The sequence below is a fragment of the Thunnus maccoyii genome, chromosome 22 (assembly GCF_910596095.1).
Source record: "Thunnus maccoyii chromosome 22, fThuMac1.1, whole genome shotgun sequence".
NCBI lineage: Eukaryota > Metazoa > Chordata > Actinopteri > Scombriformes > Scombridae > Thunnus > Thunnus maccoyii.
In genome coordinates, this window is record NC_056554.1 from 23,592,371 (window position 1) to 23,618,362 (window position 25,992).

Sequence of the window (25,992 nt, forward strand, 5' to 3'; positions counted from 1 at the left end):
TCAGGGTGCCAAATGCTTTGTAGTAATTTGATTAAGAGTCCTGAGTTTTTACTTATAACATATTTTTTACTTGCTTTTTCTACTTATTCTTTAAGTAAAACAGGTTTGGATCAATTAGACGAAATTGTGAGAAAACTTGGAGGAGATGGAGGAGAAATGGTTTCTAAATAATTGCCAGTTTTTTTTCAGATGTTAAAACTTTACTCTGTTTTAATAATATATATAAATATATATAAAATAATATCAACACTATGATGCACTTATTAGCTTTTTTCAAGCAATTTCAACTGCATCTCAGAGCTGGTAAATACAGCTTTTATCTCTTAACACCAGGAAAGACACAGTAACGCTGGTTTATAGTATCCTCACAAACAAGAACAGGCAGAAAAAAAAACAAATGTTTCTTCTAAAATGTAAGTACAGAGTTTGATGAAAGACTTCTTTCCAACATCACTGACACTTCACAGACAATCTGTCAGCTCCCACATGTGTCTAATGCTTCATGTTTGACTTTCACGGTTGACTTAACTCATATCCCCTCAGGACATTCTTCAACATGTCGTTCAACACTTCCTCGGCTGCTGGATGAAGAAAGTATGAGGCGAGAGGGGCTTCTCTCCACTGTGGGGAACACTTTGCTTGTGCCTCATACTCACCGCTGTCTCTGGAAAGTCATGGCCAGAAGTATGCCAACATGTTACATCCACATCTATTTTACTTGAGTATTTGCATCCGATGCTCAACTATATTTCAGAGGGAAGTATTTTTCAGATTAAGATTTTACACCAAATAACATATTTTAATATTCTAACTGTTGTTTAAATTGTCTGCTCTTTTCTTTTTTATATAAAATTGTTATGCACTTTGAACTGCGTTAGTGTGTGAAAGGTGCTATATAAATAGTTTTGTTATTATTATGATAAAAAACATATGATATGATGCAGTACTATTATCATTAATCTTCCCAATGTGTCTAAAATTGGCTCCACAGTGATGAACTACACCATTAAAATGCTATTACATGTATGTGTTAATGATAAAAACAAACAATATAATATACTACGTATGATATATAACACTCTAAAAGAAGCCAGTCTGCATAATGAGTACTTTTACTTTTAATACTTTACATACAGATTGCTGATAATACTTCTGTACTTTTGCTTAAGTAACATTAACAAAGATCTGAATACTTCTTCCACCACTGGGAGCCAGTCAGAGCTACAAAAACCAAAAACTGAAACTTTTGATTGAACTTAATAATTTACCTCCTGTGACATTAAAGGCCAATATTTTCTCAATACAGCAAGTAAGCTACATATGAACTGACCACAGAGATGACACTGTATATGTATGGCTAATTATGTATGCATTATGTTTTAAATGGGATGTTGTCCCAGGGTACATCATAGATTTTTCACAGATTTTGGCGCCTTTAGAGGACTGAATTACTGGACTTTCTCTGGAAAAAGAAAAAAGAACTTCTGTTGTAATGAACACTACACTTGACATGATTCTAGGGTCTATGTTTAGCTGCCATTCTCCACCAGTCCTCCAGAGACCCTCAAACTTTTCCCCTGGTTTGTTTGGACTGGACTGTGTGGGCTTATTCTGAGTTGGACTTTTGAAAGACTATCTGACATGATTTTACTTTAGTTGCCTTTATTGGGCCCGAGCCCAAAGGGCGAAGGCCCACTTGTATTTCATGTGTTTGTTTCTTTCTTCTTTCTTTATCATTCTGCCACCTAAACCTTAAATTTGATCCCCTAAACATGCTCAAAAACTCACCAAATTTGGCACGCACATCAGGTCTGGTAAAAAATTTGACCCCCAAAGTGCCAAAATGTGCTCTCTAGCACCACCTAGGTCACTAATATGGCTGCCATGGCCCGTATTAATGTCATAGAGAGATCAAACCAAAACTCAATTATTTGTCTCATCAAGACCTACAAATCATACACTGACACCCCCAACCTAAATCCAACAGGAAGTCCACAATTAGCCTGTCAATATAAGACTTTGCCTCAATTTTGGCCTCCGAACAAACGCTATCTCCTCCGAGGGCGTTAATGGTATCAGCTTCAAACTTGAATATATGACTTACGACACTGCTGAAAAAAAGTTCTTAAAAACTTTGTAATAACTTGAGCGGTTTGGATTTTATAAACCCTGAAAGTTGCTGTGCCACATCACATCACATGTACCCCTTACAATGTAAATGAATGGGGGAGGCATGGACTAAGGCTTCTGACATCTAAACTATAAGTCTGACCACTTTCAAACCTGTATCAATGGATTCCCCACGAAATTTCCTACTAAAAAATGTGATTTGTAATGTAAGATTTGGCCAAAGTCATGGGATTTATGAGGAGATTTCACAAGAAGAGTGACATTCTCCTCTCCAACTGAGAGGGAGAGAGAGAGACAATAGGAGGGGGGGATGGGTGTGGGGGTTGAATGCAGCTCATTTTTGTAGGATACAGCAGAAAGGCCTATATACATACAGTTATACAGTTATATACAAACTTTGTATGAAGTTTGGTGTTATTATCATTTATTTTACAATAATTATAGGTCTTATATGTATAATTCAGTGGTGGGGATGACCTATGAGGGGAAGGGAAAAAATGGATTGAGAGTGACAGTTTAGTGATAAAGTGCTGCAGAAAAATAAAATCAAAACTAAAATTTGTAGCTCTGTACTGCAGTTTTTCCTTTATTAGGGCCCGAGCACCTAGCGGTTCACTCACACTCTCCATTCAAATATATGAGTATTTTTCTGTGTCCAGCTGCAGTTACTTATTGTCTCTACACACCTGACAGTACACATGTCAATCAAACTTTGACCAGGTCATGTGGGTCAAAAGTCTTTACTTTTGTCTACATGACAATATTCCATCAGTGATGCAAACTGGCTGAATGTCGCCCCCTATGATATTTCAGGGAAGCAGCCCCAGCAGCAGGCAAAATAGTGGACAAAGGAAGTGATGTTTATCTCCTTCTTGCACTGTCTGAAAACAGCCCGGGTCTGAAGACATCTACATGCCCGTGACAGAAGCCCTTTGATTGCACCGCAGCCCGACATGTATGGAGGCGCGAGGGCCCGTTCAACGCTGCTTGCAGCTTTAATTAGTCAGTTTGTTCTCTATGTCTTCCTGGTGTTTTTTCTCTGCCTCCCAGTCTGTCTCTTTGTGTGTGTGTAGTGTGTGTGTAGTGTGGGTGTTTATGTTGTCTTTGTTGGCTTTGCCCTTCACACCTGACATGCATTATTCTCATTAGACCTGCCCTGCTCCCAGAGTCTTCCCCAGCCAATCAACTCCCAGCCTGCCCTTCTGTCTAGTCACCACACTCCCTCACAAGTTCTGCCTGTTTTTATTTCCTGGTTTTCAGTTCCGTCTTTGTTGGATCCTTCATTCTTTTCTGTTTGTTCAGTCTTGTTCTGTATTCTGTTTTGTTCTGATCTGCATTTGGGTTCATTTCCTGCTACTCTCCATGACACACTTATAATGTAATAAAGTGACTGTACATGTAATGTAACTGTAATTTAACTGGATTTAGTGTTAAGTCATTCTCTAGACATGTTTTAACTTAAAAACACTTTTCCCACAAAAAAAGCTTGATTACCTGCTTAACATGTGTTTAAATTAGATCATCTACTTCTCTTCTGTCATTGAAAATCAACACCAACAGTCCACAACCCAAAGATATTCAATTTACTGTCAGAGAGGACAAAAGAAACCAGGAAATATTCACATTTGAGAAGGTGGAATGAGAGAATTTTGACTTCTCAAAAAATGACTCAAAACGATTAATCGATTTTCAGAATACTTGGCGATTAATTCAAATGTTGACGACTAATCGGTTCATTGACTAATATTTGTAACTCTATTTACAGGTATGGAGTTATTTGTCAATAATGAAAATTAAACTTAAAGGGTCCCATGGGGATACAGGTTTCATTTATCATTGCATGCAAGACAAAGAGCAAAGAAATTATGTCTCCTGCTGTCTCTGTAGCTCTCACAAAAAAACATAGACAAGCTCCACAGGTGCATGCTGGTCCTACACCTGCAATATGCTAAACAAACAAATAACTAGCAAAAGAAAATCATTCTACCTCTATGTTCCTGATATCTCATACTGTAGATGTGCTGAGCATTTATAAGAAGTCCACCTCTGCCCCCTGCTGTAAAGTCAGCAAACTACATGTGTTGAGGTTTTCATTTTCCCACAGAAATGAAAAGACATTTAAGAAAAAATAGAAAAGAAGCTCATATATGTAAAAAAAAGAAAAAAAAAGAAACAATAACTCCTTAATGACACATCTGAAATCATTTTTTGTTTGTTTTTGCTTTTAACATATAAATACAATCCCTTTTTATTGTAAGCAGTTTATTTTTACTCAAATGCCAACATTTCCTACATTATATTACATTATATGTGTACATAGTTCCCTTTTTTAGACTATGCCACAGATTTATGGCATTTTCTACCAACACATATCAGGGAGGCCAATATTTCTACAACCTGATATTTTATCAGCTGCCTCTCTTCCTGTAAACCAGCCTCTGTTTTAAATGACCTATTTTTTTTTCAGGTTTTATTGGCCCTCTATGGAGTTTGTTTGTCTTTCTTCTTATCTGTTTTTATTGATCTTTGATGTGATTTTTGTCCTGCTGTCCTGACTTCGTCATTCAAAGCACTTATGAGCTGCAATCCTTGTATGAAACGTGCGATACAAATACAATTATTATTGTTATTATTATATTTTCTCACAGTATGCAGCAGTAGTTCTACATCCCACGGTGAAAACCACAGATGTCCAGTAAACAGTGGGCTCAGCGTTTATTGCAGCTGACCGGAAGCTGCATCTCCCCCGTTCCTCGGAAATTGACCGCACAGCTCCTGCAGAAGAAGAGAGACACACGACAGGTATGAGGAAGAAATGCTCGTAAACAGCGTGTATCATGTGTTCGACTTCGACTTTATATGGATTTATAGTGTTTGTTCGTTTTTTTATGTAAAAGAAGAAAGAAATACACACAAAAAAGCACGTTTGGTGGTCTTCTCTCAGCCACAGATGTTTCACGTTTCTACTGTCGCATATCTAGATTTCTTTTTTTTAATGCGTAGCAATGTTTCAAAATATACATTGTGTAAGAAATTATACAGCAAATATATTTCAGCCATTGTACATTTTGACGTTTAAAAATCAAAGTGTCTGCTCCAAATCGATACATTTCATATATTTTCTTTTTTCTTTTTTCTCAGTTATAGATGAAAGTGAAACTAAACTCTCGTGCACAATCGCGTGTAATATTTAAGGTCAAATCAAACGTTTTGGATTCACGTGGTTTGATTTATCTGCTGTACATGAGTTTGAACGTGTAGCTGAGCGACCAGCAGGGGGCGCAGTGGAGAAAGTTCATGCATATTAATATCAGTATAGTAAAATTAATATCATATATCTAAAGTTTAAAGGTGAAAAACTCCTCTCTGACACTTGTCATACAGCTGTACATTCATTTTGTATCTTTAACATTATTTGAAGATAAATAAAGACAGTAGAATTGTCTGTATTATGTGTAAAAACAGTAATAATAATGTTTCAGTCACACACACACACACACACACACACACACACACATATATATATATATATATAACTTTTCTTCTGACCATATTATAACTCGATATGTAGAAAAGTTTTACCTTTCTCACAAACTGGATTTACACATTTATTGAAGGTAACAAAAATAAATAGAAATAAACATAAATAATTATTGTTACACTGAGTAAGGAGGTTTTTCATGTTTTTTATGTTATAAGAGTGATGCATTAACAAATATATATTCCTTTGTGTGACAAAAAGTCATTCAGAGTCAAAGAAATGTGCAGTATGTTATACTACACGGCTGAATTAGACCCCAGAGAGGTCAACTTTACTCTTAATTAGAGCTGCAACGATTAATTGATTAGCTGATCAACAGAGAATTATTTGACAACTATTTCAATAATCAATTCATTGTTTTGAGTCATTTTTTAAAGAAAAAATGTGCAAATTATTTGATTCCAGCTTCTCAAATGTGAATATTTTCTGGTTTCTTTAGTCCTCTGTGACAGTAAACTGAATATCTTTGGGTTGTGGACAAAACAAGACATTTGAAGACGTCATCTTGGGCTTTGAGAAACACTGATCGACATTTTTCACCGTTTCTGACATTTTATGGACCAAATGATTAATAGATTAATTGATAAAATAATCGTTAGTTGCAGGCCTAGTCTTAATAACAAATCGTTTTATAATTAAATAACACAAATCCCATATGTGGGATTTAGGAGGGAGGGTGCTTTGGTAGAAGTACTCTGATTACCAATAACAGATATAAATCCTGTCTAACTCTCTCTGAGACCCCAAATAGAACTTATGTGTGGACTTCTGAAACATGTCATCAGTTCAAAATCATGTTTACAAGCATTTCTCATAAAAATAGGAAAAGTCATGAAGTATCAAGCTGATAAAACAATGATAATTATGTTTCTTGAGCTGTTAAAGAGGTACAGGAGTCTCCAGGACCCTAAACTCAACAATGGAGTTAGGTGCTCTAAGTATTTGTCTTTATTAGCATCATCCTAAAGTTTTCCTGTTTTATTTCTACTTTCAGACCTCCAGGATGCTTCATATGAAGGTCAACCAGTGCCTCAACTTTCAGTCTGGTGCCTTCACTGTCTTGGTTATTTACGTCGCCCTGATACACACATGTAAATGTAAATAACACACAGTAGTAACAGTCTGGTTTATGTTAACATGTGAATCTGTGAATCTGTTGATGTTATGCTGTATGTCATTCAAATGCAACGTTAGACGCCTTTGCTGCAGAAATCACAAACACAAACATATTTCTCCTCAGGTGAGTCTCAGGTGATTGGTCCATCTCAGCCAATAGTGGCAACAGTTGGTGATGATGTCATTTTTCCGTGCCACCTGCAATCTGCCATGAATGCCTTTGACATGACAGTGGAGTGGGCGCGACGTGACCTGAACCCCAGATTTGTCTTTGTGTGGCGCGACGGAGTGGAGCTGCAGAGTAAAAAGAATCCGTCCTACGAGGGAAGAACATCGGTGTTCACGGAGGAACTGAAACACGGAAACCTTTCACTGAAACTCTCCAAAGTGAAACCTTCTGATGAGGGAACATACAGATGCTTTGTTCCACAATTAGGTGAATCCTCTGTTAGGCTTGTTGTTGGTAAGTGAATATATTTTGTGTTTGTTTATATTCTTTTTGTATGGTTTTGTTAATACAAACATACACATATATATATATATATGTGTATATATGTACATGTATAAATATATGGCTGCAACTAATGATTATTTTATTATTTTCACTATCGATTAATTTGCAGATTATTTTCTTGACAAATCAATCAATCATTAGTCCATGAAATGTAAAAAAAAAAAAAAGCGATATAATGGTATTCACTATTTCTCAGAGCCCATGATGATGTCATCACTTTGTTTGTTCTGTCTGACTAACAGTCTAAAGCCTGAAGATATTCAATTTACTGTCAATATGACAAAGAAAAGCAGCAATTGTCACATTTCAAAAGCTGGAATCAAAGAACGTTTGGTATTTTTGCTTGAAAAATGACGGAAATGATTAATCGATTATCAAAATAGCTGTGGATTCATTTGCAGCTCTCTCTCTCTCTCTCCCTATCTCTCTCTCTCTCTCTCTCTCTCTCTCTCTCTCTCTCTCTCTCTCTCTCTCTCTATATATATATATATATATATATATATATATATATATATATATATATATATATACCTCCCATGCAGATGATCAATGATTCAGTTCCTCTTCTGTGACCTGTGTGTGCGTCTGTGTGTGTTTGTGTGTTTAGTTAACAGGGTTTCAGTTGGTTTTCAGATTTAAAGATAATCAATCTTGTTTGATGATATCATTGATAGGAAATATCGTTGATACTGAACATGAACAAGAATCAGTTAAGGTTATAACATCTAAACAGTTCTGTGTCTGATCTTCAAACTAAAACAAACAATGTCTGAATTTTATATTTTATTCTTAATCTGTTCATTTTGTCTCAGTCTAATTTACAGATTTAGGTGCATTATGATTTCATACCAGTGAAGCTGTTTATGGACAAACTTTTGTTTTGTTTTCCAAACAGTTTTAAGTTTTACATGATATGAAACAAGCATCACACCATCAATAAACAATAGGAAACATAGAAAGGAAATCACACAGAACATCAGCAGAAAAACAAGGAAAAGTCATCTAGACTCAAACTAATACCACCCTGTTTATTTCACACATAGCTAGTTCAGGTCCATCATCACCATCATCATCATCCGTGTCACCTTTGACCTTAGTTCAACTGAGTGTGATGGACATGTTATACAATAATAATTCACATATTGATTAATCTGTGTGTTGTATTGTTAATGTATGTTGTTATTTTCACAACCAAATTCAACTTTATTACAGAAAAAACGACTCCAGCTCTACTGAAACCCTCAGACTGTTTGACTCAGTGAACTTTAGAAGTGTTTCAGTGTTTCAGACAAGTTTCAACTCCAGTTACAGTAGAAGACAGTAGAAGACTGTAACCTAACAAAATAGATGTAGAAATAACTTACCTAATATTGTGCAACCTTAGGCTAGAGATGTAATAAATGTAATAATAATGATCTTTATTTGTAAGGTACTTTTCAAAATTGATTTACATGAGAGAAAAACAATTCAGCACAGTACAATTAAATCAAATCAGGACACTAAAAGTACAGAGAATTGATAAAATACCAAACAACAGCACAATTGTATTCAAGTAAAAGGGGGAAATAATCAATACAACAGATTAAACATATTGAAACTAACTAAAAAAACAATTACATCAGAAAAAAGCTTTAAAAAATAAGTTTTAAGAAGAGATTTTACTGATTCTTCAAGATGACGGTTACGACAGTGTTATTATTGGCAAGCTAGTTAGCCAAGCATGCTAACAGGTTACCTCAGAGCAAGAGAACAGAACTGTGAATGAAACTGATGTTAATCTCTAAAATCTTTTCATCATCAGGTTCTGTCTCCTCACCTGTCATAAATATGATCATAAACAGCAGTGGGGTGTTACAGTGTGAGTCTAAAGGCTGGTATCCAGAGCCTGAGGTGTTTTGGTTGGACGGTGAGGGAAACCTCCTCTCTGCTGGACCTACAGAGACAGTCAGAGGTCCTGATGACCTCTATACTGTCAGCAGCAGAGTGACTGTAGAGAAGAGACACAACAACAGCGTCACCTGTAGAGTCCAACAGAAGAACATCAGCCAGACCAGAGAGACACACATTATTGTTCCAGGTAGAGATGAAATTAAAATGATTATATTCTCAGCTGTGATTATATCTCATATATAAATACATTTCTGTTTTGTATTTTATCATTTCAGATGATTTCTTCCAGGTCCAGGGCCGGTCTGGTTCTAGTTCCAGCTCTAGTTCGTCTGTTCCTGCCATCGTTGGTGTGATTGTTGGGTTCATCTTAATTCTTGCAGTTGTCTTTGTCGTGTGGAAATGGAAACAAAACAAACTCAGTAAGTCTGTAACTTTTTTAAAATGACTTTCTGTCACACTTCCTTATTGTATTGAAATGGCAACTTACTTTAGTAAACATCCCCTTAGTGATCATATACCTGAAAACACATTTCTTGTTCTAAATGGTTCTTGTGTTATTTTGAAATGAGGGTTCTACTGAAACTTTTCTTTAAATTTAAACACTACAACATCTCTTCTTCACACCTCTGTTGGGCTTTTGCAGCTCTTTACTCTTCAACTTCAGACATTTACAGGAAAGCAACTCAGAATGAGCACAGAAAAAGTTGATGTAAACATTGTTTATTGTTTCTGCACAGAGAACAAGAAACACCACGAGGATGAAGAAACACAGAGAGTGAGAGAGAAGAGCGACGATCCAGAACAAGAATCCCTGATAAAGAGAGAAACAGTGGACAAGAAGATCAAACCCTTAAGTGTAGAAACAAGACTTCAATGTGAAACAGAGGAAGAAACAAACCAAAGAGAAACTAACAATGTTCTTGTTCAGAGACAAGAAGGAACGCTGCAACAATCTGTTCATGAAGGAACAAACCTTCTTGTTCCAGTAAAAGTAGAACCAGACCAACGACTGGAAGAAGGAGGGACAGAAACTGGTTTGGACAAGACAGAAGAAGAGACAAACAATAAACCAACAAGTGAAGAAGCAGGAGTTCCTGGTCCAGCAGAGAGAGAAACACAACAAGAGAAGTTCACTGAAGAAGAAAGGCTCCAACAGCAGGTCACAGTTGGAGAAGAAGCAGTGACAAACCTGGAGAACAGAGAAGAAGAGAGAAGATCTATAAATAATAAACCAGAAGATCAAGTTTTGAGGGACGAAAAAAGAGACCAAGAGCAGCTGATGGAAGACAGACAGCAAGCAAATAATCTTGAAAAGAAAGAAGGAGAGAAGAAAATAAAATCTACAGGTGATGAAACAGAGAAAGAGAAAGAAAAACATGGAGAGACAGAACTGGACAAAGAGAGAGAAAGACTTCTGAAACAACAACAGACAAAAGAAAGAGAAAAGAAAAAATTAGAAGAAAAGATGTCTAGATATGTGAGAAATATAAAGGAACTAAAGGATAAGAGAAAGCTACTCAGTGAACAACTGGAGGAGGTAGAGAGGAAGCTTCAGTCACTAAACAGTGAAAAAGACCCTGAAACACAGAAAGAAGCAGCAGAAGATACAAAGAAAGATCTGGAGAGGAAGAAGGCAGAACTTCAGAAAGACTTAGAAAAGATAGAGAAATCACAGCAGAGAAACCAGAATGATCTTACTACTGCAACAGAAAGGAAAATGAAAGCAACAAATGAAAAAAAAGAGATTATTGAACAATTAAAGGAGAAACAGAAGACGAGTGATTCAGACGAGGATCTTTGATGCTATGAAAGTCAAAAGAGGAGGAAGAAACAAACTTTTATTTGAACGTTCTTCAGCTGTTTAGAGTTCCAATAAAATGTTTGTATGTGAAACATTTACATGTTTAATATAATAACTCAATATGGAAATCATCATCAACAGATAAACTGATATTTCTTCTGCTAATTTGGATTCAGAGCAGATTTAAATCTGCTGAAATGATTTTACTCGCTTAAACATTCAAGAAAACATTGTGGTTATAAAAGAAGTTTAAAAAGCAACTAACTTGTTAAATGTTGCCAAAACCATGTGCTGAACATGTACTGTATGATCCACAGAGATGTTACACAGATTGTACAGATGTTATCATACGGAGGAAGAAAAGACTGTGACATTCACAGTGTTGCTTCAAGTTACAAAACATACAAACATGTAATGTTTGATCCATGGAGATGTTACACAACAGTTATATTATACAGAAGAAGAAAAGATGCCTGAAGATGTGAAAAATGTTTGTCACTGTTTGGAAAAACCCAAGATGACGTCCTCAAATATCTTGTTTTGTCCACAACCCAAATATGTTCAGTTTATTGTCATAAAGGACTAAAGAAACCAGAAAATATTTACATTTAAGATGCTGGAATCAGAGAATTTTGACTCAAAACAATTAATTCATTATCAAAATAATTGGTGATCAATTTAATAATTGGCAACTAATTGATTAATCGACTAATCGTTGCAGTTTTAGTTGAGACTAACTTTATTTGATTTTGATGTTAAAACACAGTCTCCTAAATATAATATGTATATAATATTGGAGCCTCCAGAGCTGATTGATCTAAAACTTGCTGTTACGTGCTGCTGAGTCTGACAGTGAACCTGCAGCTCACCTGTTGCTCAGGTGAAACAGGAAACTGATCAAATCTTCATTTAACAGAATAAAGTGCTGCCTTCAGTCGTGTAAATATCATATTAAAACATGTTACATGTTGCTAAAAAAAGTCCTATAAATTTCCAGTGAATCAGACTTAAAGTGAAAGTCATGAGAGCTGAAGAGTTTCATTACAGATATACGGTGCATGTTTTATCCTCAGTGTATTTTACTTTTTGTCCAAGATAATTATCCTGCAGGATAAACAATGTTGAAACAGACTCTGAGCTTTCTGTTTATGTATCCAAACTCAAGATAAAGACTTGTGTATATGTGTAGACTTTGTATTTTTTATTTTGTCTCTCTCTCTTCTTTTTCTCTTCTTTTCTCTCCCTTTTTAAAAATATAATGTAAATATTTATTTAGGTACTTTGACTGCTGTTCAACTGTAAAACCTCATTCTGCTGCCAGTGAAACGGTTCAGGTTTAGTTTATTTGTGAAAATGTTGATAGTAACTATAAAATAAAGTGATTAAAACATTAAAGCAACCAAACATAGACATTGTTTTATGAAATGTATTATTCATGAAATAAACAAGCATACAAAACATATGTAAAGCACATAAAATATGATGAGTTGCTGATTGAAGCCTCACTGGAAATAATTTGGCCATTAAATGTATATTAATGTGATTCTGTTACAACATGCAATGGGCCTATATACTGTATTTTATGTTTAAAACTTCCATTATTTGTTTATTTGTTGGGATCCCCATTAGCTGTGCCCTAAAGCACAGCTGGTTGTCCTGGGGTCCACATTTAAAAGTAAATAAAGAGTAAAACCTACACTGCAAAAAACTACAAATGGGTGTATGAATAGCATCCTACAAATATGTTGTTCCTACGTCTTTTCTTATTTGCTTTTTAAACATTGGTTTCTGTGTTAATTTAGTCAGTAACAGCAGTAAATAAATCCCATATTGCCATTGCTCTATATACTATTGTGTGTTTAAGGAAATTACTGTTTGCCTTTGGAAGTGAAAACTGGCCTTCTGTTGCCTGTCTGGTGGCATAAATATATATGACTCTAAACTGTGTTTTAATTGACTGTATTGATATGATGGGATTTTGGATTGTAAAACTTTCCATGTTGCGCATACAAGCACAGCAATCAGCCTGTCTTCAACTTTGACTAAATATTGTATATTCTGGACTTGGCTTGGGCTTTATATTAAATTAAAAATATATATTTTTTCTATCACAAAAAGGTTTAATAACTTTAGCCACAGTTATTTTCCCCCTTGGGAGTGGCTTGCACCTCTTTTACAAACTTGCAGTGGGTCCAGGATTGGGTCCAGGTCTATAGGCTACACTACAGCTGATGTAGCTGACTTATAAACTGATCACACACATTAACTGCCTGATCTCTAAAAATCGTCTCATTGTCAAAGACCACATTTGTCTAAATAGTATTTTAACAAATTTGACCAGCCAAATCATTAAAGCTATCAAACTGCACAAACTTGTTTGTTGTTTCTAAAGAGACTTCTCAGGGGCTCTTCTACTTTAATACATTGTCTCATGTGGTTTGTGTCTAAGAAGCTCAAATTATCAACAGCATGTTAAGTGTCTAAGATAAAACAGAGAACATACTGAGAAAGTATATCTTTTAAAAATAGTTCATGCATCGGTTGGTACCTCTGTGGTTTTTAACCTTTTCAGCTTGTGAGAAAGTCCACCAGCAGACACTGCAAGCATGAACACGTAATGCAGAGACGTTTGACAGCAAACACTGGACTTGATCAAACATAAAAGTGAATTAAGAAGCTGAAGAAAGTAAAAAAAATAAAAATCTTTTTGATTGCTTTTTAAAATATATCTTTGGATCTACCAGAATTCCCCAGACCCAAAGCATGATGGGAGGTTTTCTGCTTCATTATCGTAATGACCAAACTAGCTGCCAGCATACTCTACTGATCACATACCAGCGAGTTTCTCTCATATGTGACTATTAGTTATTTTTGTGTAACTCTGAGTTTCCCACAGTGAAGTAGTCCCACCAGCAGCAGCAGCAGAACCACCATCACGATGGTGAACACAGTCCTTAAGAGCAGGAGAACATAGAAGGAGTGATCTGAGGAGGGACACGTCTCTCTGTCAAGAGCTGCAAAGACAAGAGAACAAATCTGCTGTAACACCATGCTAACAGTATGTAACACATCTTCCTTAAGGGCTTAAAAAACCATCAGTAAATAAAACTCTAAGAATGAATAGTTGAACTATTCATGCACTGCAGCCATCTAAAGGTAAATTATTTTAATCTAGTTGTAGCTTTAAACAGTTTGTTACCTCTGACAGTCAGTCGGCTCTCTGGTGATTCTCCAACATCAGAGATGTTACACTTGTAGAATCCTTCATCAGACTTGGAAACACTGTGGATGGTGATTTCTCCTGTAGAGCTGCTCTTCATGAAGAGTCCATCTTTATAGAAATCAGCTGTGAGGTGGGAGGAAGTCGTCTTGTTTCTGCAGCGCAGAGTCACACAATCTCCCTCCATCACAGGGACGACAGGACTCTCCAGGATCACAGAGCCAACTGAAAAACAAGGGTTTTCAGCTCTTTATCAACATCTTTTATAATTTTCCAAAGATAATCTTGTGAATTTCAGTTATTTTCATAGTGACTTAAACATACCAGTGATAGTGATGTTGACGCTGTTGCTTCTCTGCCCTCCGTCGGTCTCACACCAGTACTCTCCACTGTCTGTTAGATAGACTCTCTGAATGGTGCAAGATACTTTTGACGTTCCATTAATATCACAAATGAAGTCTTTAGTATTCCTGATCCCCCTCAGCTGAACGGAGCCGCTGAGACCGTCACAGTGAAAAGAGACAGACTCAAATTCAAAGAGCTGCAGTCTGTTTGGAACGATACGGAAAGCTGCATCTGAGACAGAAAAACAGAACAAAGATTTTTCCCAAATGAAACATTACATCACTAGAAAAATACTGTCATATAATGTACAAAATCATATCCTGTCCACCTTGTGACAGATACAGTTTAAATTTAGTTGTGCACACACTGATATCCCGTCTCTATGAGGGTGTTAAGTAAAATTCAAATTAATTTATGCATAACGAAAATGTAAGATATTAAATATCATGTTTTAGATCAACTTTGCGTTATTGGTACGGCTGTGGAAAGAAATATCTTTAAGTGCTACTCACTATCACTCTGGACCCCCAGCAGGATGAATACACGAATCACTGAATAGACAAAAGGAAACAAACTGTATATCAGCCATGAACCCATTTAATGTACAGGAATATGTAAAAGTTAAGAAGAAACAGAGAAACCTGAGACTCGGTACTCACACAGTCTGAAGCAGAGCACTGGAACCTCCATGTTGTCTTGCTGCTGACGGTCTGAACATCAGACTGAAATACAGCTGAAGTCTAAATGCAAACTTCCTCTTCCTGTGTAGTTTATGTCTGATGCTGATGCAAAAGCTGAAGCCAAACTCACTGTTGCTTCAACTCACAGTGGTCTGGAGGGGTTATGACACCGATCATGAACTGCAAAAGCAAGTCTAGTTGACCTTGACTTAATGCTACCTTGACCTTGAGTTTGAGAATCTTCACAAGTATTAACCGACAAAGATAAAAAGGATGTCTTTTAGTAATAAACTAGCACTAAAAGTAAAGTGAGGATGCTTTCAAAGCTAAGTTCAGTAAGTTTCAGTAAACAGAAGATAAAGTAAATCAATATTTGCTGTGAGCAGCTTTGCCTTTAAACCAGCAGCAGTTCTCCTCGGTTCAGTGTTTCAGGTACTCGGCGGGTCGGTTGTTCCTGCATCTTGGAGAAGTTGCCACAGTTCTTCTGTGGATTTGGGGGTCTCAGCTGCTTCTGTCTCTTTATGTTAATCCCAGACTGACTCCATGATGTTGAGATCAGAGACCATCTCTTGCAGGACTCCTTGTTCTGCTTGTTGCTGAAGGTAGTTCTTTGTGACTCTGGCTGGATGTTTGGGGTCGTTGTCATGCTGCATAAATTTTGGATCAATCAGATGCATCACTGATGATATTTCATTATGGTTAAAAATCCAAACATTTAAAGAACCTAAAACTTTGGCACAATGCTGTATATTCAACACGGGAAACTGTCCCTGCCTGTGAAGGGCTACTACAGTCAGTATTAACATTACATGCTGCAAAATCTGACATTTAAGTTAAGTCCAATCAGTTTGAACCTCAGTAAGAAGTTTGAACCTCAGTAAGAAGTACTGTTCTGCCCCCTGCAGGAAGATATCAAGACTTAACAACTTCCTCCCTCTAAACTGCTGAAAACATTGCTGTTGTCCCTGGAAGCAGGATCAAATTTCACAAGCTCAGATTTCAGCTGCTCACACTGAAACTCAAAGTGAAACTGAACTTACGGGAACCAGACAGAATCATCACACCGTGTTTAAAGCTCAGCTGGTATATTGATGATGACTTGAATTAACAAGTACATCAGATATAAACCTTGGTGTCCATAGGCTTTTGTAAAAAAATTAATTTATTAGTGATTTGTTGGTTAAAACTACATCTAATGCAGCTGCTGATAAACCAGGGTAACTTAAGGTCAGATCCCTGTCAGTAATTTAGAGACTTCAACTCTGCAATGAAAGGAGCGGCACAACAGGCAGCAGGTACGTTGTCTTCTGAATTTCATTTTGCAAAATCTTCATGCTTCATCTAACTTCTATTTTTAAAAGACATTTTCACCCTCTAGAATAAAAGTGGGTCTGTATTCAAGATCACAAATATAACAAAAAAAAGTATTTAATCTGTTTTATAGCCTTAATGTGTCTGTGGAAAAGTATATGTATAAAGTATTTAATTTGTGGAGTAATTGTACACATATGATTTTAAATTCATAAGCCGATATTTTTGTACTTATTTAAACAGGAAGCTTGACTGCAAACTATTGCTTATTGAGAGTCTTCACTATCTTAAATGATTAAAGACGTTGGACCTTGAACAATAGAAAGGACAATAAGCTGCACCAATGACATCATGCTTTGAGAAGCTAAAACGGGTTTGGGGCAGCACCATGTGAGCACACGACACATAACCTGTTGCTGTTTTTTAACAATTAAAGAAATAAACTATGAAAAAACTAATTTGATGAAACTGTTTATATGATGATGACTTGATATAATACTCTATCTCATGGTGTAAATTGTCACATCGTATTGCAAAATGTGATGCAACAGTGTTAGCGTTCTAATAATAAAACATGAACTGCTGAAAAACTGTAAAACAAAGTTGGAAAGAAGTTTCATGACACACAAGATCAAAAAGCTCAAGTAACCTGATGTCTGCATAACAGGCAGAATGCTGAGTCACCACCAAGTGACAAGAGGCTGCAGATTAATTAACATACGATTGTTTGATGAAATTTTAAGCAATATTCTGTTATTTCTGTGCATTTGCTGAAAGGGTTTAGTTTATGTTTGTTGATAAAATCACTTAAGTGTCAGTGTCAACAGGTTCTGAGACATCTACTCTCAGCACAGCAACACCAGCAACTCACTTTGCACTGCCACATCTGAATGAAACCTCCCACCTATTTGTTCCCTCCTCCCACCTGTGCACCGTACGTGCTGCGCTTGGCACCAAAATACACAGACAGGCAAAACAAATTCAGCTTGCATTGGTCGTTATAATCTATAATATAAGCTGTCTCTTTCTCAACAAAATAACCCGATAGCAGATCAGTACCTCTGCCACTGAGGTAATGTTTTCGTCCATGTCTGTTTTTCTTGTAAGTTAGTTTGTATGTTTGTTTGTGTATCTGTTTGTCTGACCCTAACCCTAACCTTAACCGACACTTCGGGGGACCCCAACAGTGCGTAATGGGCATTATGGAAGGGCCAGCTCTGATTCTGAGGGAACAAAGGACTGACCCCCTTATTAGTGCCATAAAGGACTCTAATGAAGTCTAAAATATCAAACAAATCTGGCAGCATTAAAACACTTTAAATTCTCGCTTGTTGGCATTAAAAGTGAAAGTAAGACACAATTTTCATTGCATCATACATAGATAGCATACATATGCAGAGACAACTACAAAACTCTCTATAGATGAATATGAGTCATAGGCAGAAGTAGTCCAGTCTCCATTTCTGTGGTGGCACCTCACTTGTAAACTCGGATATAACACTGTGATTCATTTAAAAAGATCTCACTGTTTTGATGTTTTTTGGCAAGAAATATGCAAAATAGAACAGTTATGTTGAAAATATAGTTATATGCCATTAAAATACACGTTATAATCTATTATTAATTTTTCAGTGAAATTTAACTACTAGTCCAGTTTTTACAGAAGGTTTAACGAGAAACTGGATGAGACTCTGGAAAAGATAGTTTAAGCCACGAGCTTCTGCTCCATGAAATTAATTTCACTTTATATATTACCACTAAATCTTCCCGAATACTTGTTGTCTCTGTCCAATAATGCACAGTACCACTACTGTTACAGTCTGTGTATTGTCAATTGATTTAAAATGAATCCTCAGAGGCAGTAATTCCATTTCAAAGAAACTGTCTTGCTCTGCAGGCTTATTTACTCTAACTGTCATTATATCAGTGATAATGAAGGATACTGCAAAAGAAAGTATTGTCAGAGGAGTAGGACTTTGTTTGAATTCAAACAGTGGATCAACAAAGAGAGTATGATTTAATATATATCAGTAAAAAAAAGTGTTTATTATATTTTTGTATAGTATTTTAAGCATTCTAATGGGGAATTGGTTGTGTGTGTGTTTGTTAGTTTTTTCAATGTACAGAGTCTGACAGAGGGAGTCCATAGATGGCAAAAACTAACAAACTTTACATAGATACACTTTCTTCTTTAGAATCTCTCACAACTTTACAGAGGTGAAATACTAGATGGGTGGACTGCCCCTTTAAGCCTGCCCTGGAATGACTGAAGTAGGTATTTCAACATTTTTTAATACACTGTCTCACTGGTTCATTTTCAGAACTGCAAGATGCTCCGCCAGATGAACACACTGTCCTTTAAATCTCCACTCAGACTCCTCACTGTTTTGGTTTTCTATCTCCTCCAAACGCACTCCTGTCAAGGTAACCCACACACATATGCAGTCTTAAGCTCACAGTTAGGCTTTTACATCGAATATAATTACAAAATCATAAACATCAATACAAGCTATTAAATGTAAAGACTACTGGTTAGTGTTCTGGGAAACTGGCATTTTAGTCTTTTAGTGTACACTTTCCGGTGAAGGCAAAAAATAATGTTATCAGATGAATCGAAGCACAAAGAACAGAGTCAGAAAACCAACATGTTGAAGCATTTCACAGGCGTCCACCACCGCATTTAAAATATTCAATTTGACCAGTGTTTATTGTCATCACCTAGGGACATCCAACATACAAGTAAATAAGCTCATTATGATTTGCTGAGTATAGGTGAAAAATCTAGATGTGCTGCTCCATGAACTCAAGTTGTCAACCATATAGAGCCCTGTTGGAGCAACACTGTCTTCTAAAAATTATGTTTTTATACAACAAATTGCTTTCACCAATTACATTTCAAAGGAAACGTAATTGGTACCTGAATGATGTTCACTGGCAATGGTTTTTCCAGCCCATGAAGTGCTAATTTCATGTACTGCACATAAGTCATAGAGAGTTGGTCACAGTGCTGATGGGCGTTCAAAGTGCAGGATTTTAAACACAGACTCAGAGATTGGAGTTCATGTAGCCTGTGGTTAGGTTTAGGCAATAAAAACAGTCAGAGTAAGGTAAGGGACTGATCATCAACTGTGCCTTGCCTTGATAGCATTGACCAAGATGATCTTTCCCTAACTTTTACCTGTAAGTGCTTTGACTTGCCCTAAACTTTATCGGTTGGATGTCTGCATGGAGGATAAGTAATTAATGTTAATTCAGTCAGAGCACTGAAGAGCACTTCTATTGATCATGTGATTGGCTTCAGCTGTTTATAATTTGCTTCACAATCCAACACGTTCTCACTCCCAACTGGTCACATATCGAAGCTTGGTCAGGACCCCCTGGCGTCGCTTTTTAACGCACGGGGTACCCCTTTAGCATCATTTTTCAGTGTGCAGTATCACGGTAGTCACTGTTAAAAAATCATTATATTTTATGGTGTGACAACGTGGTGGTTAAGGTCCGGTTAGGTTTAGGCACAAAAACCACTTGGTTAGGGTTAGGGACAGATCATGGTTTTGGTTAAAAAATAAAATAAAATAAAATAAAATAAAAACTGCAAGGTGGTCTCTAACCATGTTCTGTGCTGACTCTGTGCTGATTTACAAGTTTCTGCCAACAACATTACAAGCCATCCACTGACGCCTCCACCTCCTAATAAGAAAGTAAGTCAGCTTATGTAGATGTCATGTGAAGTCCGTCACTTCAGAAATGTTAATATGCTACGTATTACATGTTTTGAAATGTACATATTCAATGTATCTGTGGTTTGCAGAAGCATGCAATGCCAACGTTTTACTCTGGTGACCAGGCTGAAATTTGTCACCTTATTTAGACGTCATCGGTCTCATAGCGTCTATTTCAGACGTTGTGGGAGCTCAACAGAAGTCTATCACACTACACTGCACATTAAAAACAACGCTAAAGGGGTGCCCAGTGTGTTAAAAAGTGACACCACAGGGTCCTGACCAAGCCTCGATATGTGATGAGTTGGGAGTGAGAACGGGCTGCACAATCACAGGCTCAGTTACAGCAGTGTGACCGGTAACATCCAGTCACATTCATGCAGGATTATAACCTGACACTATCACTGCTGCAGCTCCCTCAACCACCCCAACCTCCCCCTGATGTGGTATTTCATATTTTTGATTAATTTATGAATAATGTTCTTGTATGTTTATTAGGGAGATTAGCTCTCTCACTCAAAGAGCACACCTTTCTCCGCCCTATCTAACTGCAAAGAAAGTCAGGACATCACTCCCTGTTCACTAGCTTCTGTAACCTAATGCAATTTCCCATTCAACTTTTCTTTCACTGGTCTTTCTCAAAAAATTAAGCATGTTCCTAGAGTTTACTTGTTTACTTGAGTTTACCATATTCTCAAACAACTTGGCTTTACTTCAGCAGCTGCTAAAATAAATTGAAACTTTGACTTTAGAAAAGATAAACAATGATTACTTTGTGAGCACAAAATAAGAACTACAAGCATGGCAGCGTGGGTACTTACGTCAATGTAACTTGGTTTCACCCACATCCATAAAACTCCCCAACGTTCTTTTCTTAAGTCATTGTTGATGTTTCTAGTCGTAATCTGTGCTATGTAAAGAATCTCTGTCCTACTTCTATTACAGACATGTCTGAACTTGCTGCAATCCTCCACTCACTCATGGACTCATCTCCTCTGTCGAGCCATGATGTTTAGCCAACAAATGTTCTAGGTCTTATGGGAAATGATGTGCGTTAAAGGCCACTAAAAACATAAATGTTGAATAAACAATATTAGATGGTTTTTCTAATATCACTTTGACTCTCTATAAGGATTTTCTCTACAGTAAATACTCAATTCCTTGAAGTGTCTCTCACTGAAATGTGTTCCTGTCTTTATCCCATTTGTTGTAATATATATGGATGAAAAACATTGATCTCACAGTGTCTTAGTTACTTCCTACTGCAAGAGTTAATGATCAGATCTGTTTAATTTCAGGTCAGTCACAGTTAATTGGTCCATCTCAGCCAATAGTGGCAACAGTTGGTGATGACATCAGTCTGCCATGTCATCTGAATCCTGCGGTGGATGTTACTAAAGAGACATTGGAGTGGACAAGATCTGATCTGAACCCCAGATATGTCCATATGCGGCGTTCAGGTCAGGACCTCCCGGATACAAGAAATCCATCCTACAGGGGAAGAACATCGCTGATCATTGAAGAGCTGAAGCACGGAAACATTTCACTGAAACTCTCCACAGTGAAACTGTCCGATAAGGGAACTTATAAATGCTACATTCCAGTGCTACAGAAACAATCTTTGGTTGAGCTTGTTGTCAGTAAGTAGATACATACTGCATGTGTTCATAGTACAGTTTGGTGTGCAGTAGCATCCAGTGATGAATTTTGGTGGTTTAGGCCATTGATGTTGGGACTCCCAGAACAACTACCATGACAAGAAAGCCAGCCAAACTTACATACACAGAAAGGAAACTGCACAGCTTCCATAGTTCAGGTCCATCATCATTGTCCATGTCACCTTTGACCTATAGCCTTAGTTCAAGTGAGTGTGATGGACAGCATGTTGTACAATATTAAGTTACATAGTAATTAATTTGTGTGTCATATTGTTAATGTGTGTTGTATCTGCTATATTGGCAACCAAGTCTAGGTTCATTACAGAAATAACGACAACTCTCTTTAACTCCAGCGTTACTACAACCCACAGATTGTGTCTGACTCAGTGAACTTTACAATGAAGAGGCTCCCCACAGTGTTTCAGACAAGCTGACAGTAATAAGTGTAGAAATAAGTTAGGTAATATTGTGTACTGCCTTTGGCTAAAGATATAATAAACTTTATTTATAAAGCACAGATTTACAAAGTGATTTACATGGGAGAAAAACAATTCAGCACAGTAAACTGATAAAATACCCAACAAGAGATTTTTTTAAAGTAAAAAGGGTGAAACAATCAATAGAACAGATAAAACATATTGATATTAAAGTAAAAAAAACAATTAAAAAGGGGTTTTACTCTTGTAATTAACCTATAAAATCTTTTCATCATCAGGTTCTGTCTCCTCACCTGTCATAAATATGATCATAAACAGCAGTGGGGTGTTACAGTGTGAGTCTAAAGGCTGGTATCCAGAGCCTGAGGTGTTTTGGTTGGACAGTGAGGGAAACCTCCTCTCTGCTGGACCTACAGAGACAGTCAGAGGTCCTGATGACCTCTATACTGTCGCAAGCAGAGTGACTGTGGTGAAGAGACACAACAACAGCGTCACCTGTAGAGTCCAACAGAAGAACATCAACCAGATCAGAGAGACTCACATTATCGTTCCAGGTAGAGATGAAATTAAAATGATTATATTCTCAGCTGTGATTATATTTCATATATAAATACATTTCTGTTTTGTGTTTCATCATTTCAGATGATTTCTTCTGGGTCCAGGACCGGTCTGGTTCTACTTCCAGCTCTAGTTCATCTGTTCCTGCCATCATTGGTGTGATTGTTGGGTTCATCTTTGTTCTTGCAGTTGTCTTTGTCGTGTGGAAATGGAGACAAAACAAACTCAGTAAGTCTGTAACTTTTTTAAAATGACTGACTGTCACACTTCCTTATTGTATTGAAATGGCATCATATGACTGAAAATGTATTTCTTGTTTTAAATGGTTCTTGTGTTATTTTGAAATGATGGTTCAACTTAAACTTTTATTTCAGTGCACAGTGAACAAGAAACACCACGAGGATGAAGAAACACAGAGAGTGAGAGAGAAGAGCGACGATCCAGAACAAGAATCCCTGATAAAAAGAGAAACAGTGGACAAGAAGATCAAACCCTTAAGTGAAGAAACAAGACTTCAGTGTGAAACAGAGGAAGAAACAAACCAAAGAGAAACTAACAATGTTCTTGTTCAGAGACAAGAAGGAACACTGCAACAATCTGTTCATGAAGGAACAAACCTTCTTGTTCCAGTAAAAGTAGAACCTGACCAACTACTGGAAGAAGGAGGGACAGAAACTGCTTTGGACAAGACAGAAGAAAAGACAAACACTAAACCAACAAGTGAAGAAGCAGGAGTTCCTGGTCCAGCAGAGAGAGAAACACAACAAGAGAAACAGAGAAAGAGGAAGAAAAACATGGAGAGACAGAACTGGACAAAGAGAGAGAAAGACTTCTGAAACAACTACAGACAAAAGAAAGAGATGAGAAGAAATTAGAAGAAAAGATGTCTAGATATGTGACACATATAAAGGAACTGAAGGATAAGAGAAAGCTACTCAGTGAACAGCTGGAGGAGGTGGAGAGGAAGCTTCAGTCACTAAACAGTGAAAAAGACCCTGAAACACAGAAAGAAGCAGCAGAAAATACAAAGAAAGATCTGGAGAGGAAGAAGGCAGAACTTCAGAAAGACTTAGAAAAGATAGAGAAATCACAGCAGAGAAACCAGATTGATCTTACTACTGCAACAGAAAGGAAAATGAAAATAATAAATGAAAAAAAAGAGAAAAAGAAAAATTAAAGGAGAAACAGAAGACGAGTCAGAGTGATTCAGACGAGGAACTTTGATGCTATGAAAGTCAAAAGAGGAGGAAGAAACAAACTTTTATTTGAACGTTCTTCAGCTGTTTAGAGCTCCAATAAAATGTTTGTATGTGAAACATTTACATGTTTAATATAATAACTCAATATGGAAATCATCATCAACAGATAAACTGATATTTCTTCTGCTAATTTGGATTTAGAGCAGATTTAAATCTGCTGAAATGATTTTACTTGCTTAAACATTCAAGAAAATATTGTTATATTATATTATAATATATGTTATAAAAGAAGTTTAAAAAGCAACTAACTTGTTAAATGTTGCCAAAACAGTTTTAGTCATAAAATACAAACATGTAATGTTTGATCCATGTAGATGTTACACAACAGTTATATTATTCAGAAGAAGAAAAGATGCCTGAAGATGACTGTTTTACCATTTTTATAAGAAGAGCTGAACTATAACGTCCACATCTCAGTGGAAAATATGAGCACAGGAAGTCGACCATCTTCTCAACACTTTAGACTAGAACTGCAACTAACGATGAATTTCATTATTGATTATCCTATCGATTGTTTTCAGGATTAATCGGTTAGTTGTTTTCTCCTTAAAACATCAGAAAATAGAGAAAAATGTTTGTCACTGTTTGGAAAAACCCAAGATGACGTCCTCAAATATCTTGTTTTGTCCACAACCCAAATATATTCACTTTACTTAATTTAATAATTGGCAACTAATTGATTAATCGACTAATCGTTGCAGTTTTAGTTGACACTAACTTTATTTGATTTTGGTGTTAAAACACAGTCTCCTAAATATAATATGTATATAATATTGGAGCCTCCAGAGCTGATTGATCTGAAACTTGCTGTTACGTGCTGCTGAGTCTGACTGTGAACCTGCAGCTCACCTGTTGCTCAGGTGAAACAGGAAACTGATCAAATCTTCATTTAACAGAATAAAGTGCTGCCTTCAGACGTTAAAACACATTACATGTTGCTAAAAAAGTCCTATAAATTTCCAGTGAATCAGATTTAAAGTGCTGAAGAGTTTCTTTTACAGACATACGGTGCATGTTTTATCCTCAGTGTATTTTACTTTGTTTTTGTACAATATAATTATCCTGCAGGATAAACACTGTTGAAACAGACACTGGACTGTCTGTTTATGTATCCAAACTCAAGATAAAGACTTGTGTATATGTGTATAGACCTTTATTTTTAATTTTTTATTATTTATTTATTTATTATTGTCCCTCTCTTCTCTTTCTCTTTCTCTTCTTTTCTCTCCTTTTTTAAAAAATACTCTAAATTAGTACTCTAATTAGAACTTTAGCCTGAAGAAGCCAAATGTAAATGTAAAACCTCATTCTGCTGTCAGTGAAGTGTTTCAGGTTTAGTTTATTTGTGAAAATGTTTTGTTGTCTGATATGTCAATACATTTAAAGAGGTATCAGGTTTTCCAATTTAACACTTTTTAATTGTATTCAAATGTCTTTTTATATTGCCTTGTGTTGCTTTCATATTTTGTTTTGATGCCTTTCATGTTCTATATAAAGCACTTTGAACTGTCTTGTTGTTGAAATCTGCTGAACAAATTAACTAAGAGTTCTTTGTTTTCAAGACTTTTGTGGCCCGGTTTCTCTTTGCATTACACCTGAATTGATTAAAATGTTTAGGAGCAGCCAAATATAGACATTGTTTAATGACATTCATGATTAATTAAATAAATAAGAATACAATACATATGCAAAGCACATAAAATATGATACATTGCTAATTTATCATATATAATTTTCATATGATTTTATATGATGATTTTATATGATATTTTGGCCATTAAATGTTGTTCATCAGTATATCGCCAAACTA

At 36.3% G+C, this 25,992-nt stretch overlaps 3 protein-coding genes across 5 annotated transcripts; 2 read left to right on the plus strand and 1 right to left on the minus strand.

Annotated features, from left to right (window-relative positions):
- Window positions 1-4,448: 4,448 nt before the first annotated feature.
- Window positions 4,449-10,593, plus strand: LOC121890013 (butyrophilin subfamily 3 member A2-like; the record flags this gene model as incomplete). Its single annotated transcript, XM_042402260.1, has 6 exons — window positions 4,449-4,932; window positions 6,666-6,762; window positions 6,912-7,250; window positions 9,103-9,378; window positions 9,467-9,610; window positions 9,929-10,593. Coding segments are annotated over exons 1-6 (1,635 nt in total), but the record flags the coding sequence as incomplete, so codon positions are not given.
- Window positions 10,594-11,709: 1,116 nt separating this feature from the next.
- LOC121890014 (low affinity immunoglobulin gamma Fc region receptor II-like) lies at window positions 11,710-15,247 on the minus strand. Its single transcript, XM_042402261.1, has 5 exons — window positions 15,217-15,247; window positions 15,070-15,108; window positions 14,537-14,788; window positions 14,192-14,437; window positions 11,710-14,006 (listed from the first exon to the last, which is right to left on the minus strand). Exons 1-5 carry the CDS (start codon window positions 15,245-15,247, stop codon window positions 13,858-13,860), a joined length of 717 nt encoding a protein of 238 aa, XP_042258195.1. The 3' UTR covers window positions 11,710-13,857.
- A 977-nt stretch (window positions 15,248-16,224) lies between these two features.
- Window positions 16,225-24,784, plus strand: LOC121889644 (butyrophilin subfamily 3 member A2-like). 3 transcript variants are annotated; one of them, XM_042401780.1, is made up of 6 exons: window positions 16,225-16,532; window positions 18,870-18,972; window positions 21,569-21,910; window positions 22,644-22,919; window positions 23,008-23,151; window positions 23,298-23,422. In XM_042401780.1, exons 2-6 carry the CDS (start codon window positions 18,879-18,881, stop codon window positions 23,327-23,329), a joined length of 888 nt encoding a protein of 295 aa, XP_042257714.1. In that variant the 5' UTR covers window positions 16,225-16,532; window positions 18,870-18,878; the 3' UTR covers window positions 23,330-23,422. The 3 variants fall into 3 exon arrangements, with proteins under 3 accessions (XP_042257714.1, XP_042257711.1, XP_042257712.1); XM_042401777.1 differs by having other exon boundaries at window positions 16,253-16,532; window positions 23,305-24,784; XM_042401778.1 differs by lacking the exon at window positions 16,225-16,532 and adding an exon at window positions 20,194-20,249 and having other exon boundaries at window positions 18,934-18,972; window positions 23,305-24,784.
- Window positions 24,785-25,992: the final 1,208 nt, after the last annotated feature.

Bases quoted from the DNA above. Each gene is read 5' to 3' on its own strand.
- LOC121890014 (XM_042402261.1), bottom strand. From the start codon at position 15,247: ATGGAGGTTCCAGTGCTCTGCTTCAGACTGT. The intron at 14,438-14,536 runs GTATGTTTAAGT...CTTGTTTTTCAG, and splicing joins CGTCAACATCACTATCACTG to TTGGCTCTGTGATCCTGGAG. The intron at 14,007-14,191 runs GTAACAAACTGT...TTGTCTTTGCAG, and splicing joins GAGCCGACTGACTGTCAGAG to CTCTTGACAGAGAGACGTGT.
- LOC121889644 (XM_042401777.1), top strand. From the start codon at position 18,879: ATGCTCCGCCAGATGAACACACTGTCCTTTAAATCTCCACTCAGACTC. The intron at 18,973-21,568 runs GTAACCCACACA...GTTTAATTTCAG, and splicing joins CCAAACGCACTCCTGTCAAG to GTCAGTCACAGTTAATTGGT. The intron at 21,911-22,643 runs GTAAGTAGATAC...TTTCATCATCAG, and splicing joins TTTGGTTGAGCTTGTTGTCA to GTTCTGTCTCCTCACCTGTC.